This window comes from Penaeus chinensis, chromosome 27 (genome assembly GCF_019202785.1).
Source record: "Penaeus chinensis breed Huanghai No. 1 chromosome 27, ASM1920278v2, whole genome shotgun sequence".
Taxonomy (NCBI): Eukaryota; Metazoa; Arthropoda; class Malacostraca; order Decapoda; family Penaeidae; genus Penaeus; species Penaeus chinensis.
In genome coordinates, this window is record NC_061845.1 from 5,360,225 (window position 1) to 5,376,047 (window position 15,823).

Consider the following 15,823-nt stretch of genomic DNA (forward strand, 5'->3'; position numbering starts at 1 on the left):
AGCGGTGTATTCAAAATATAGTGACAGCGTGAGGCTTAAGAGCAAAGCCTCCGGGGTAAGGAAATGACATGTGACATATGGTCATATGGTGCTAAGGTAGAGTATGAAAAAGGGTTAAGAATGAGTTAATGATTACGGTGAAGTTACAGGTTGAACAGTACTAAGGGCATAGCATAAGGTAATGGTTGTTAGAAGGGTAAGGACTTAAGGGAGTAGGGAGCATTATGGTAAAGCCTTTTGGCAAAAAGGGCAAAAATGAGTTTAGCGATTAAGAAAAGACCATGAAAAATTAATTAAGGAGAGTGCTGATGACCAAAGTAGGGGTGATCCCCTCAAGGAGGGCTGAGGTCCAAGACAGGAGTGATCCCCTACATTGTTTTATTCATACATAAAGAAATAAATATACATTTCCCTAGTAATTTCTATGCTAGTGTTATACTCATGATCCTTCTTGTACACCATGTTATTGTACTGCCAGAGCCCCACTGGGCAATTCCTCTTACTTTTGCCAAGTACATTTACAGACAGATGAGCACTGCTCATTTATGTAGACAAGGTTTAACTCTCAGTTAAGCAAAACAGATGAGTAAACAGCCTCAGATTCACTTTTGGTCACTGGTACCAATTCCTACTGTCTATGCTCAAACTAACTGTAGCATAACCCTAGGAAGTAAAAGCAATAAGCTCAGCAGTCCACACGTTAATAATCAATAATAATAATAAATTATAACGACAGTATCAACTTGGCAGAGGTAGTGAATTAGTTGCCATTTAAAGGTTAAATTACCATAAGACTTAATTATGTAAATCAAGTCTGCACATTTTATACATAAATATTTTGTTGTATAAAAAATAAATGGTATATATTTTTCACAATTAAAAATATTTACCACATCACCAGCTATTTTCTGCTCAGAAAGCCACTACCAACTAAAATTTAGTTAAAATATGGACAAGAACTGGAAGCCTGCAAATTGATGCATATTCATTTAAAGCAATACATTATTTAGGAGGGAAATCATGAAATTTAGCTTTTAGTGTATGGGTAATGGTGTATGCCAAATAGGACTCCTACATATATTTATATATATATACTTTTCTTAAACTGTTCTGTAAATTCTTGGAATAGTTCAAATATTAATAACTGGTATTCTTACTTTTTTCAAGCAATCTATAAAAATATCTTTATGGCTAAATTCAAGGTTCTTTTAAGAAAACAGTGGTCAAGAGTGGCCTTTTTTGATAATATGACAAGGTTCTGAATGACAAACAGAAGCACATATAAGAACAGCATATTGGTTTCCTAATATTCATGAGTGAATTTTCATTTTTTTTTTTATAAATAAATTGTATGTGTCTACAGTGCAAAAAAATTACACTGGTATTTTATGAACAAGTTATTATCACAAATGCTCACACTGGACATTAATGAATATCACATATCTACTTCTTATAATATTTATTACTTGTGCTATTTCATACACTGTTATCCACCTGGTGTAATTTTTTCTTGCACTGGTATCAGCAATAAATTATGGAAAAAAAAGCATGAAGCACTAGTCTTTGGATTAAATCCTTAGTGATACTCATGATTTTAAGCTAATTTATCCACAAAAGGTCCTTTCAACAACAACAAGATCCCTACCAAACACTCAAACATAAACTGTGGACCCTTGAAGCTTAGCTAAACTAGTGCCATTAAGTTGCAGTTCTTTCTTCTTCTCAGGATCAGTGAAGAGGCGAGGTGTTGATCTCAAGCCCAAAACATTCATCACAAATTTGACAAAGGTTGACACTGTCATGATGCCATCCCCACAGGGGTTTTCTAGGAGTACAGATGCCTTCTTTCCATTTCCTTCAACATTAACAAATCTGAAACAGAAAATAGGGATTACAATCTGTAAAAAAAAACCTGAACTGAATTAGCATTATCATCCTTCTCATTCTGTAGCTATGTACATATCATGCAATTTCAAAATAATGGAATATACTTAAAGGCAACTAACCTGCTGTATGGCTTGACTGCTGATGTTCCAACAGGGACTTTGTTAGGATCAGAAGTCACAACAACAGTTTTGCCAGCAAGGTTTTTGATTGAAGTTTTCTCCAAGTCAATCTGCTTTCTCTCAATATGCAACTTGGCATGCTTAAGAGGGAAGCCAAAGATGTTTTGCGCTTCAAGAAGAATATCCTTGCAAGATCTGACAACTGGAGAATTCTGTGGATTTTCAAGTAGCAAAGTTGCACTACAGCTGTTATTGGCAAATCTTGGTGTGCCATCAAGGATGATATTGACCCAGGGACAGGTTAATCCTCCTTGAGCTGCTGGCCCTTCACTCTCCACTGTCGAAGCTGTCATGGTCCAACCAGCACAGAAACCTTTAGTGATTATCAACTTCAAATCTGTTTTCTTCACATCTGCAACCTCCTCGATGATAACATCGGTGCTGTTCTTCTCTGATAAGGGTTTGCATGGTGTCTTTGTAGCAGTCTCAATATATTCAGTAAAGGAAGTGATGATACGAGCCAGGTCACCATCCTTTACTTCATACCATACAGTTACTTCATCAGTTGGCACTAAGTTTGCCTTCTTTCTTAATTTCTGGACTCTGTTAATAACCTCTCGTGCCATACCTTCATCCAACATGTCTTGAGATGGAGTAATGTCTAACAAGATAAGAACATTAGCATCAGCATGAGCCTCATACTTTGAAGATAATTCCTCTGCTTTCTCACCACTAAAACTGTACTTGACATTAAGCTCACTTGCATCAATGGTGTGACCTAGAATATTGATTGAGCCTGCCTGAAGCATTTCCTGGATCTCTAGATCTGTCAGTTCTGCTACCTTCTGTTGGACCTTCTTCACATCTCCTTTCAGTCTTGCACCCAACAACTTGAAATTCATGTCAGCTCTCAGAGCAACTCCATACTTTTGCTTGTCAGTTGATGTTGTCACAGTCTTAACATTAAGCTCTTCCATAATGTACTTCTCAAGTCTCAAAACATCATCAAGAATTTGTTGGTCCTTGTGGATGACAACTACTTCAGGCAAGGGATATTTCATAGGGTTGTTCACCTTGTCGCGGATGTATCGACCCAATTCAACAACATTCTGCAGAATGCCTACACAGGTCTCAATCTCAGGGCAAATGAGTTTCTTCATTGGTTGGGGAACCATGAGGTAGTGAACTGAACTAGTATCACCCTGAAAAAAATAAAGTAAGATAAATTCAAAATTCCAAAATATGTAAGAATATTGTAAATATTTTTTTCAATTAAAAGTTTGCAGAATCTTTTGATTTTGCCGTCAAGTATCTATGTCATTTTACCTAGATTTTTGAAAAGACTCAAGATTCACTCATAAGGGCAAAATGGCAAGGACTTTTTTTTTATCAACCATCAAACTGTGTAGACTGCAAGAAGTCAAAAAAGCATACTTAATGAAAAATCATCCTAAAAAGAAAGAAAGAAGCTCTCCCTGCCACTGACCTGTCCAAGGGTTCCAGGCTTGAGCACCCGTCTCAGGTTCTGGTACATGGTCTCGGTGATGAATGGAGTGAAGGGTGCCATCACCCTCACCATACAGAAAAGCACAGAGTACAAAGTCTCCAAAGCTTTCAGACAATCTTCCTTTCCAGTCTCTCCCTTAAGCCTCTTCCTGTTAAACCTCACATACCAATTGGTGAGGTTATCTACAAACTTCACGAGGCGTGGTGTTACAGTGTAGAGGTGGTAGGCTTCCATCTCCTTGTGCACAAAGGCAAGGAGTGACTGTGTGAAAGACAGAATCCACCTGTCCATCACATTGGTTGACTTGCCCATGGCGCTCTCCTCGAACTGGAATTGTGCTCCTTCTTCTTTTTCATACCTTTAAAAGAAGATGGAGTTCAAAATTCTGTTGTAATCTTTAAAGAATCACCATTTACCTTTTAGAAAGGTTGCATATATGCCTAAATTATAAAAAAGTAAACAACAAATTTCACAACAACAGAAAAAACAAAGAAAGTAATGAATCAAATTAGGGAAAAATACCTTTCAACCTGCTGAACAAAGAAGCGGTAGGCATTGAGCCATGGGATGAAGACTTCCTTCAGCAGATTCAACACATCACCCTCTTTGAAACGTAAATTTTCACCTCTAACAGATGGGCTACAAATGAAAAAGAAAATCATAAATATTAACAAATAGCAACACATGCAAGCTAAAGACTCCATTAATTTTGACAATATTCACTTGAAACCAAATAGTTCATAAAACTTAACCATCAAGAGAAAAGAAACCATCCTTTCAATAACCCACCTGTTAGTGAGGTACAGTCGCAGGGAATCAGCACCATACTTGGCCACAATGTCCATTGGATCAGGGTAGTTCTTCTTTCTCTTACTCATCTTCTGTCCATCTTCAGCCAAAACAAGACCATTGCAAATCAAGTTCTTGAAAGGTGGTTTACCAAACAGAGCAGTTGAGATCACAAGGAGTGTGTAGAACCAACCTCTGGTCTGGTCAATACCCTCAGCAATGAAGTCGGCAGGGAAACAGTCTTCAAATTCTCGCTTGTTCTCAAATGGATAATGAACCTGAAAGCAGTTGTTATGCAGTCATTTTAATTATAATTGTGTTGAGACTTTCTCAAGTTTATATGTATATAAATATAACTTACTAGATTCAACATTCTTTCATATCTACATTTTCAAATGAACTACAACAACCATACATCCCTTTTTTCAAGCAAATAATTATTAATGAGCCTTACCTGAGCATAGGGCATGGAGCCAGACTCAAACCAGCAATCAAACACTTCTGAGATGCGCCTAAGTGGAGGATTTCCTGGCTTAGCTGAGGGAATGGTGATGTGGTCAATGCTATCACGATGGATGTCTTTGATCTTCTCTCCTGACAGCTTCTCCAGTTCTGCAATGCTGCCAATGCACACAATCTGCAAAAGTAATTGGTTTATAGGTAATATAACTATTTTAATAATCAAATCAATCATATGAAACCTTATGAACACTTAGAATGTATTAACCACTGACATACATACATATTTACAACAATCTTAATTATAAACTGCTGATCTAAACCTACCTCTTGGAAGTCCTCAGAGACCCACAGGGGGATAGGTGTGCCCCAGTAACGATTACGACTCACAGCCCAGTCACGAGCGTCTCTCAACCAATTGGCAAATCTGAAAAAATTTAAACAATTCATGAACTGTATTCATGTTGCCAAATGTAGAAAAGGTATGCATGAGAATGAACATCTTCACAATACAAGTGATGTATTTCACCGGTTGCAATTATATCTTCATCAGAAATACATGTATTTCTGGCGAATCTATAATCGAAACTGGTCAAATACATCTCGTGTATTGAGAAGATATTTATTCTCATTCATACCTTTTCTACATTTAAATAATTCCTCCGCATCCAATAGTATTATGCATTAATATAAAATTTACTCATCTCTATGTTTAAAACATCCATGAAATACTTAAAACAAACTTTAAATGTATGTAAAGCAACCTAATGTATAACAATTGTCATCAGAGAGTAACCTTTCTTACCTTTTATCTTTGACAAAACTAGGAACCCAATAAGTTTTGTCATTGGATGCTAGGAGTTTCTCTTGCATCTGCTCCACTCTGATGAACCATGATGGCACAGCACGATAGATGAGAGGGGTGTCTGACCTCCAGCAGAATGGGTAGCTATGGTTGACACTTTCTGCCTTCACCAGCCTTCCTTTGGACCGGAGAAGCTTGATGATGTCAGGGTCTGCTTGCTTCACATGTACACCAGTAAAGTCAGTGACAGGGAGGACAAAGCGACCAGCATCATCCACAGGACAGATGGGAGGCTCATCTCTGCTGATAATGTTGTAGCCCAGACAGACACGGAAATCGTCCTCACCAAAGTAGGGAGCTTGGTGGACAATACCAGTACCTGACTCTGAGGTTACGTAGCCATCACACAAGACCTTAAAGGCGCCATTGGCTTCTTTCTGGAAGGTAATCATTCACCATATGATAAATGAGCCAATATCCTAAAATATAAAGTTAATATCTAACTGGGCAAAAATTTACAGTACATTTCTCTCAATTTTTTTACCTTTTTAAAGTAATCGAAGAGAGGCTCATAGCGGATTCCTTCCAGTTCCTTTCCCTTGAACTTTGACAGAACTTCATACTCAGTTTCATTCTTGAACAGCTGACAAAGGCGAGCCTCCATCAAGATGTACTTCCCGGTTCGCTCCTTGGTCTGAAAAAGAGAAATTATATTACAGTCTTAATGAATAACAATATACTTCTGAAACCTCTGTGCTTAACAAAAATGTCATATACATTCCTCTAGATTTTACTACATCTCTATAATTACTTAAAACTAGACTTACTTTGCCCTGGACCTTAACATAGTCCATTTCTGGATTCACACACAGTGCCAGATTTGACGGCAGAGTCCAAGGAGTTGTAGTCCAAGCTACTAGAAGGACGTCCTTCTCATTAAGCATTGGAAAATTGACAACAACTGTGGGAAAATAAAATAAGTTTAGTTCATTTTCTATAATACATTATTGATAAGAAAGTGCTCGATGATGTCCATTTCAAATGTGTCAAATTAACACATCATTGATGTAGTATGGGAAATGAACATGAAAAGCACAATTCAACACTTCAGAAATATTCTTAAAAGTGACTTTAGTCCTCTAATGCTATATGTTTACAATTTAGATAATAAGAAAGGCAAGATAAAACAAAAATCAAAATAGAACTCCTACCTGATGGATCTTGTGTGTCCTTGTAGTTCTGACCCGCTTCGAAGTTGGACAAGGGTGTTGAGCAGGCAGTCGAGAATGGCATCACCTTGAAGCCACGATAAACCAGCCCTTTTTGGTACAGCTGTGAGAAGATCCACCAGATGCTCTCCATATACCAAGGGTACAAGGTCTTGTAATCATTCTTGAAATCTAGAATCAAATAATCCCATTGTAAGAAATTTTAATCAGAAAGCAAAGTATATAAAAATGAATTCTTTAAGGCTACATTATTTATTTCTCTGTGCAACTGCTAAATGTCACTAACTTTAAAAGATTTACAAACTTTACCAATATATATAGATAATCAAAAATAAGAAAACAGTACTATCTATCCAATTAAGCATAACTATGAAAACTAATTCTTAAAATAAACAACAGTGATTGTATGTGTAAATTTATACATAGTTTTATTTCAGTATAACAATGAAACCAATGGAACTACTTTACCAATCCAACGTCCCATCCTGCTAATAATCTCCTCCCACTCTTTCGAATATCTTGTGACGATACTACGACACAGCTCATTATATTTCTTGATGCCAATTTTCTGTACATCCTCAGGTCCATTGATGTTATAAGTTTTGTCAATTTCATATTCCTTTTGAGAAGAGAAAAAAACGGTGATGAGACTATCTTTTTTTTTTTTTTTTTTTTTTAACTATTTTCTATTAAATTAATATCCCAATAACTCTTAATGAGAAGAAATTACATACATTACTATTTGCACTTTATAAGCAAATTGTTGGTTTCAGTTTTTTTTTATATACTAGCCCACTTGAGGTGAGCTAGAATATAATACTTGAGTAAATAAAAATTAAAAATTCACTTGTCAACAAACTTATAAAACCAAATATTCATTAAAACAACCAACAAGATTATCATCACAATTAACAACAAGAAAGCAACAGCACACAATAAAAATTCACAAAAAATCAAACCCAATTCTTGAAACATTAGAATAACTAATTCACAGAAGAAAAAAGCCTCACCACTGGGAGGCCGTGGGTATCCCAGCCAAAGCGGCGTTCCACATGGTGTCCTGTCTGGTGTGCCCATCGTGTAACTACGTCCTTAATGGTTCCAGCCAAAATGTGCCCATAGTGGGGAAGACCCGTGGCAAAGGGAGGACCATCATAAAAGGTAAACCTATTACAGAAATGAAATTAGAAAAGAATATGTTTGAATTACAAAGTAAACAAATGTAATAAATACTACATAAAGACAAGAATATGCATATGTAAATAGATCCTCACACCAAAAAGGTGAATATGATTATCAATCTATGATTATCTATTTGACAGTCTCCAAAATGTTTTGAGAGAGAGAGAGAGAGAGAGAGAGAGAGAGAGAGAGAGAGAGAGAGAGAGAGAGAGAGAGAGAGAGAGAGAGAGAGAGAGAGAGAGAGAGAGAGAGAGAGAGAGAAGAGAGAGAAGAGAGAGAGAAAGAGAAAGAGAAAGAGAAAGAGAAAGAGAAAGAGAGAGAGAGAGAGAGAGAGAGAGAGAGAGAGAGAGAGAGAGAGAGAGAGAGAGAGAGAGAGAGAGAGAGAGAAAGAGAAAGAGAAAGAGAAAGAGAAAGAGAAAGAGAAAGAGAAAGAGAAAGAAAAAGAGAAATGTATTTATGAGAATCTCTCATAAATACATGATAATTTCACAGCAAAACTTACTTTGGTCTATCCTTGCTCTGCTTAAGTGAGGTCTGGAAAGCATCAAGTTTCGTCCACAGCTCTATCACCTTCTCCTCCTCCTTCGGAAAGGAGTCCTTGTCCACAGTCGGGACTGGCTCCAGCCGGTCACCCATTGTGCTGTGGGAGTAGGAATTGAAAGTTGATTGTAAATATTTGTTTCACTGTACAGATATACTTGATACTTGAAAGAATTTAATAACTTACGGATTTCCTTGATTTTAAAGACAGACACAGAGTGGGCTAAAGCAACTACCTTACACTTTGCCACTATTTATCAAAGCCAGAATTATAGAGATAATGTAACCTCCCCACATGATTGCTCATCACCTTCCTTATCATTATCCCCTTTATGAGATAATCTAATATAATAATTTCATTACCACTTTATGCAGACATACAAATACAGAACAGAAAAATGACACAGCTTTCACCACAATTTCACTTAACATTTTGTTATTCATTACTGGTTGTGGCAGTTTAGTGTAGTTACTTCTGTAATGAATACTTCATATACACTAACAAAACATCTGAACCATTTGTAACATTACGACAGTACCTTGATTTTCTTAAACTATCTAACATTTCTAGAAGAATGTCTCTACTCAACCAGCTGACTTTTCTTAATCTACTGACACTCAACGAGAAGAAAGGAAATCACATAATCAACACTACCTCACTTCGTTACCATTCTTAACCGCAATATGGACCCTCTTTTTCCTGCACCCTACACACACATTTAACACATTGGTCCAATGCATGGCTCAAACTGCGGCAAATAAGGATCCCCAGAAAACCATTATACTTTGTCGTCACCAAAGCCTTCTGAATAAGTAAAAACTGACCTTTGCAACACGCCAGCGGGACGGAAAAATAACAATAACAAACCCCCATCAACACATAATCAGGACCTATAATTCAACAAGACCTTCATTCTGTCAACCCCACAGCATAAACATGTGCTTCTTCCTCCTCTCCCATATCCAAGACAAGACAAACCTTTTTTTGATGTGGTATTTGATATAAAAATCCTCGTAGGTGGACAATGTGGGACCGGGCTGAGCGGAGAGGCTTCAGGGGGACCCGGCGCCGAACTCAGAGCGGAAAGGCGACGGATGTGCTACATTGAGCGAAAAAGTGCTAGATTTTGGGTATATTTCTTACTAAGCGCGATTAGTTATGTGTAAACAAATAATGTTTGCTTTGACTGTAATAAAGATACGCTGAATATATTCCTGTAAGTGTGTTTCCATGTCAAACGAGTGGGAATATGTATCAACAAAAAAATACAGTATATACAAAGTAAATCCATTTGAGCTCATGAAACTGGTGTTATAATGAGTGATCTTTTGTGTTTCTAGCAAGTACTTATTAATCAAATCGCTATATTTTATCCACTCCTTGATCTGGCTTCTCTCGAACTTATCTTATTGCGTTGAATATACCACTATTAGTAAGACGTGTAACAGCTTCCTATGTATACTTTCATTATACCTCTATGTATTCTGCAGTTTCCAAATCAATACATATAGCATTGCATTCATGATGCCATGTGAGAACAATTTACATAAGCCTCTGCAACATAGTTAAAGGGCATGTATAATACAAATGCGCTAGATATAGCATTCTGTATTCTGCGCTAAGTTAGCAATCCTGGCAGCACAATACCATGATCTCAAAAATCAACATATCTCAAGACTCACATACGCATACAACGTAAAGGGGTTTACGTATAAGTTTATACTTATTTCCATTTATTGTGTTGGCGATGTCATGAGTTACTGCGATGCTGCGACGACATTCCAACGTGTATCATGAATTCATGTTACCGGCGAACCGCTTCCCACTGAATATTATTTGCTCTCGCTGTCACTCTGATGCAATGACAATATTCTTGACATCATATGATTATCACTTGGGAAATGTAAACGTTGTGTCTTTGATGACTATGGAGAGGTTATTATCAGCTGTTATCACTGAATTTTTATTTCTGCTTACTTTGTAGACACGTGTAAACAGGCTGATTAAGAAGATGGCACTGTTACCTGAGGAGCAGATATGGTGCAGGAATAATCGAGAGGAACGTATGCTATGCATATACTAATATAACAAATGATAATAATAATAGTAATAATGATAATGATAATAATAATAATAATAATAATAATAATAATAATAATAATAATAATAATAATAATAATAATAATAATAATAATAATAATAATAATAATAATAAAATAAAGGAACAAATTATGTAAAAGCGTACAATATGATCATGGAATCTGGATCCAGGAATCAGGGCTCGAATACGTGGGCGTAGGGGGGTAATTGCCATGGGCCCCCATGGCAAAGCCCCTACACCCCAGGAGTTTGTTTACAAAAAAATAAATGTAACATTTATAAAATGGTTCTATTACTAAGAAGAATTATCAGTTAACAAAGTGTGTTGGGGGAGGGGCACCAAAAAAGTAAGGCAGGGTACCCTCCTTTGAACAATAGTAAACAAGAGAAAAATAGTAAACAAGGTTAATATAGAAATCCTAATCATAAATTGATCTAATACCATGATGATCAAAAAATATATAGAAATGGTAATAGGTATTTATTATCACCTATGTAAATATTGTAATGTAAGACTAACATACTACAAAGTGAAAATTGTAGTCAAAGTTATTCTGAAAGTCAGTAAAATGGAGTAAAAATAAAATTTGTTTTCTTCGGCAGAAAAAATGTTACCTGTCATTTATTTTAGTTCATTTATTTATCAGCCATTTAATTTTATCTTATTCTTGAGGGATCCCCGAGCCTGAAGTGCCCAGCCCCCACCCCCTTCCCAGGTCTAAATCCGGCCGTGATTGGAATGCCTGGAAGATTTGGGTACAGCGAACAGCCCAGATAATTACATTTGGCGAGGAAAACTGAAGAGTAAATATGAGTAAAGATGAAGTGAGGCATTGTCCAAGCAGGATATGAATTTCCTAATAAAAAAACATAATGAAATAACAATCATAATAATAATGATAGTAAAGATAAAAATGATGATGATAATGATGATCATGATCATGATTATGATGATGACGATGATAATACCTACAACAATAACAATAACAACAATGATAATGATAATAATAATAACAATAATGATAATAGTAATGATAATAATAACAATAATGAAATAATAATAATAACAATAATATTAATTTGATGATGATGATGATGATAACTAGAAAATTGTCATCTTAATTACTTCAAAAATCCTAACGAAAATTCTCCGGATTTGTTCCGTTACAATGGTCATATGATTCCCATTTTTTTAATGATGGCTCCCAAACCCACATCGTCTTTTCTAAGGCACCCCTCTCTTTAACTGCTTGCCTACGTACTCCACATGAATTTACTCTTAAAATTTAGCATATCTTCCCCTGGTCCGAGTGAAAAATATAAACATCACTAGAAGAATGATAGAACTTTTAAGTTAATTTCAAGCAAGAAATTATATGATCAACATTTATACTTAAGGGAAACAAACAGAAAAGAAACTGAATTTATGCAACACCTCTATAGTTCATAGGTTCTTGTGGTACAGAAACAATTTTTGTAACTTTTTGTGAGATACTATGCATCTTGCGGCGACCCAAGTTACTGTCCATGACACCCCATGGTAGACCCAGCTTGAAAACCATTTACTTAGTTCAATGGTTCTCAACCTGGGAGCCATTTTTTTTTTTTTTTGGGGGGGGGGGGGCGGGGTGGCATACATACATGCGCGCGCGTGTGTGTGCGTATGTACAATGTACATACATATGCAGTGTTCGCTTGCGTTTGTGTTTGTGCGTGTTCATAAATATGCAGTGTCCTCGCGCGCTTGTGTATACGTATGTTTGTGTGTGCGTATCTACGTGTCTATCTGCTTGTGTGTAGGCGTGTGTATGTGTGTATGTGTGTATGTGTGTGTGTGTGTGTGTTCGTGTGTGTGTTCGTGTGTGTGTGTGTGTGTGTGTGTGTGTGTGTGTGTGTGTGTGTGTGTGTGTGTGTGAGAGTGTGTATGTGTACATATATATTTATATATGTACATACACACAGACACACACACACACACACACACACACACACACACACACACACACACATATATATATATATATATATACATATATATGTATATATGTATATATATATATATATATATATATATATATATATATGTTTATTAAGAGCACATATTATTCAAAGCAATGCAGAGAAACTGACATTTACTCGCAAAATTCTATTAAAACATATATGCATAGATGAGTAAGTCACTCTGATAGACACAAATAAAGCAATTAGACACAAGGAAAAAATAACCGAAAGGAGAAAAAAAGAAAAAGCGAACTTCCGCTAAAAAATCTGACACGAAATCCTCACTAAAAAGTCAACTAAATCCAAGAATGTAAAAGATAGCAGTGTAATAATCAACTATTTTCTTCAAAATAGTCTAAAAAGTAAGTATTAAAGGCCTGTCAACTAATTATAAAACAAAACCACGAGAACCAACGAAAGATCGCTTATGATTAAATAAAGAAATCTTATCCTTCCGACGAAAAGGTCCGAATGAAAAATCGTTGTATCGCGTGGACTTCCGACTGGAATGCTTTTGACAGTAAGGAGTCTGTCAAAGGCATATCAGGGACAGTGGAAGTTATTAAACTCACACCAGATCATATGAACTGATTGTCATCGGATACGACTTCTACATCTTTGATTTTATAATCGTACAGCTCCACAGCAGATTGTTTTTGTCATATTTCTGTTTAATGTTACATGAGAATAATCTAGAGCATAGGCTGAAGGTAAACAAAAATGAAAGAAAATGTATAAATAAATAAATAAAGACAGTCTGGGAACGGAAACCGGTATATGCAGGACATCTACTACGGAGCTAAAATCTGAGGCTTGATAAAGTAACAGCAACCCATCAAAGGCCAAATAACTAAATTATCGAAGAAAATAAGCATACCTGCGGCAAAACTTCAAAGGAAAAAAGGTAATGAGCGTCAAGAAAGGATCAATCAAGATGTGTAAGTTTTGTAGATTAAATCCAGTTAATTATCAAATAACCGGCATAATATTTCAAAGACTGTGTTTGCATACACTTTGGAGAAGAGATGGACAATGTAATTACCGGGCACAGTAAATGCATAATCAAACACTGTACATATGCATATATAAAAATGTACAAGCCTAAATTGGAAACTGTTTTTTTTTCATTTCACACAAATAATGTAATTGAGGCAAAAAATCAGTACCACTAATAACAGCAAAAACAACACTAATAATAAGTAATTCAGTTAATTTCAGTGAGAATTGCCAAGCCTAACTTCTCCCGAGCCTTACATAAGTGGAACCCGGACTGTTTTAACTATTTATCAGTAACTGAGGCAAACGACCGGTACTATTGGTAGCGAAAATAGCAGTAATGAAAATGACTTCAACGAGTTCGCGGTCGACGATTTTTTGAAATGATTATTATACACTCTAATAAGCTACAAGCATCTGTAAAAGGTCCTAGGGCTTAACGCAAAGTGTTTACGAAAAAAAACTAAAATAATAATAATGTTTAAAATAACTATAATGGAGATAATAACTAAAATGGTGACATTACTTATTTTGATAATAATAATTATAATGATGATATTCATTATGATAATAGTAATACTAACTATACTTCTACTGCTACTACTACTACTACTGATAGAAAAAAATAATGATAATGATAATGTTGTTAATGATGAAAACAATCATGATTAATAATAACAGTAATGATAATGATTTTAATGATGATAACAATCATGGTTGATAATAATAGTAATTAATGATGATGATGATGATGATGATGATGATGATGATGATGATGATGATGATGATGATGATGATGATGATGATGATGATGATGATGATGATGATGATGATGATGATGATGATGATGATGATGATGATGATAATAATAATAATAATAATAATAATAATAATAATGATAATAATAATAATAATAATAATAATAGTAATAATAATAATAATAACTACATCTAAAATATAACAATAATAAAAATTATATACACACTCATTACGACAACGGCGATAACAATAACAAAAAAAAAAAAAAAAAAAACAATGAATTAGAATGATAATCGTTATGATAACAATGTTAATACAGATAGCAACAATGATCTTCGCTCAAGAGGTAAGATAATCTCCTTGTCCAATTTTTCACCGCCCTTCGAGCCTCAGCTGAAGAGAGCCACCAGATAAGTAAATGTATAAATAAATAATAATGATAATACAAAAATGAAGATAAGATGACTAGGATAGATAAGCAAATAAAACGAATTGCATGTTGTATATTCGCTTTTGTAATCTCTATAAAGACTTTTTTTTTTTTTTTTTTTTTTTTGGCTCAGCAAGGTGTATGTTGTCATTTGTTATATAGGCCGCTTGATCTTATTTAATCATTTATTTTTTGTATGTCATCTATTTGTTTTTTTTTGTTTTGTTTTTTTGCGTAAGCTTGACTATATGAATAATTATTTTCATTTTATTATATATTTTACCTGCTAAACTAAGAAATATGTGTTCCCCAATTGTCTAGCTACTGACAATGAAATTCCTGTTTTTTGTTTTGTATGAACAATACTGTCTTTACGGTATCTGAAACCTGGGTTGGATGCATGCAAGAAATGCATTACACACACAATGTTACCTAATGCTTCAATCCCTGTCGCTATCAGTAGGCATAAGCTAGCGAAGTAAAATATTTTAACAAAATTTGATAAACGGGACGGCTATGATTTGGTCGCTCATTTACCTTAAGTTTGATCTTATCGGAAATGTTTTGAATAAAGTCCTTTTACATCTGCGGTGGTCCTCGCTGGCATGGCATACCGCCTCACCATAAAGCCTTCTTCGTATTCTAAAAATACCTTTGACTGGAAATTGCAAAGCACGAAAGAGAGTGCAGGGTTACTGCATAGGTTACCTGCAGTATCTGCCTCGACCAATCATCTTCTTCCCCGACAAGCACACCGGTCGAGGATGACCCTTCTGACCAATCAGCGGCGCGTTTGAGACATAGGAATCACAGGTGTCGTATTTTACCTGACCGATCGCGTGTCGGTTATGTGTGATTGTTTAGCGTAGCAGAGAGTATTTTCGCCTCTAACTCGCCTAGCGAAGAGAAGCATTTTTATCCCTCTTCATCGATGAAACGCCAAGAGTAAAATTAGAACGAGGTAAATCACGGTGCAGTGCAAAGTCGCAGCTGAGCCAGAGAGGAAGGTACGGCCGGCC

General features: G+C 35.7%; 1 protein-coding gene across 1 annotated transcript; it reads right to left on the reverse strand.

Annotated features, from left to right (window-relative positions):
• Positions 1 to 1,442: 1,442 nt before the first annotated feature.
• LOC125039430 (isoleucine--tRNA ligase, cytoplasmic-like) lies at positions 1,443 to 9,569 on the reverse strand. The gene is made up of 15 exons (XM_047633347.1): positions 9,498 to 9,569; positions 8,480 to 8,619; positions 7,806 to 7,962; positions 7,264 to 7,414; positions 6,778 to 6,966; positions 6,394 to 6,527; positions 6,111 to 6,260; positions 5,567 to 6,003; positions 5,089 to 5,188; positions 4,757 to 4,939; positions 4,303 to 4,580; positions 4,036 to 4,152; positions 3,493 to 3,871; positions 2,007 to 3,208; positions 1,443 to 1,872 (listed from the first exon to the last, which is right to left on the reverse strand). The coding sequence occupies exons 2-15, from the start codon at positions 8,611 to 8,613 to the stop codon at positions 1,653 to 1,655; spliced, it is 3,831 nt and encodes a 1,276-aa protein (XP_047489303.1). The 5' UTR covers positions 8,614 to 8,619; positions 9,498 to 9,569; the 3' UTR covers positions 1,443 to 1,652.
• Between the last annotated feature and the right edge of the window lie 6,254 nt (positions 9,570 to 15,823).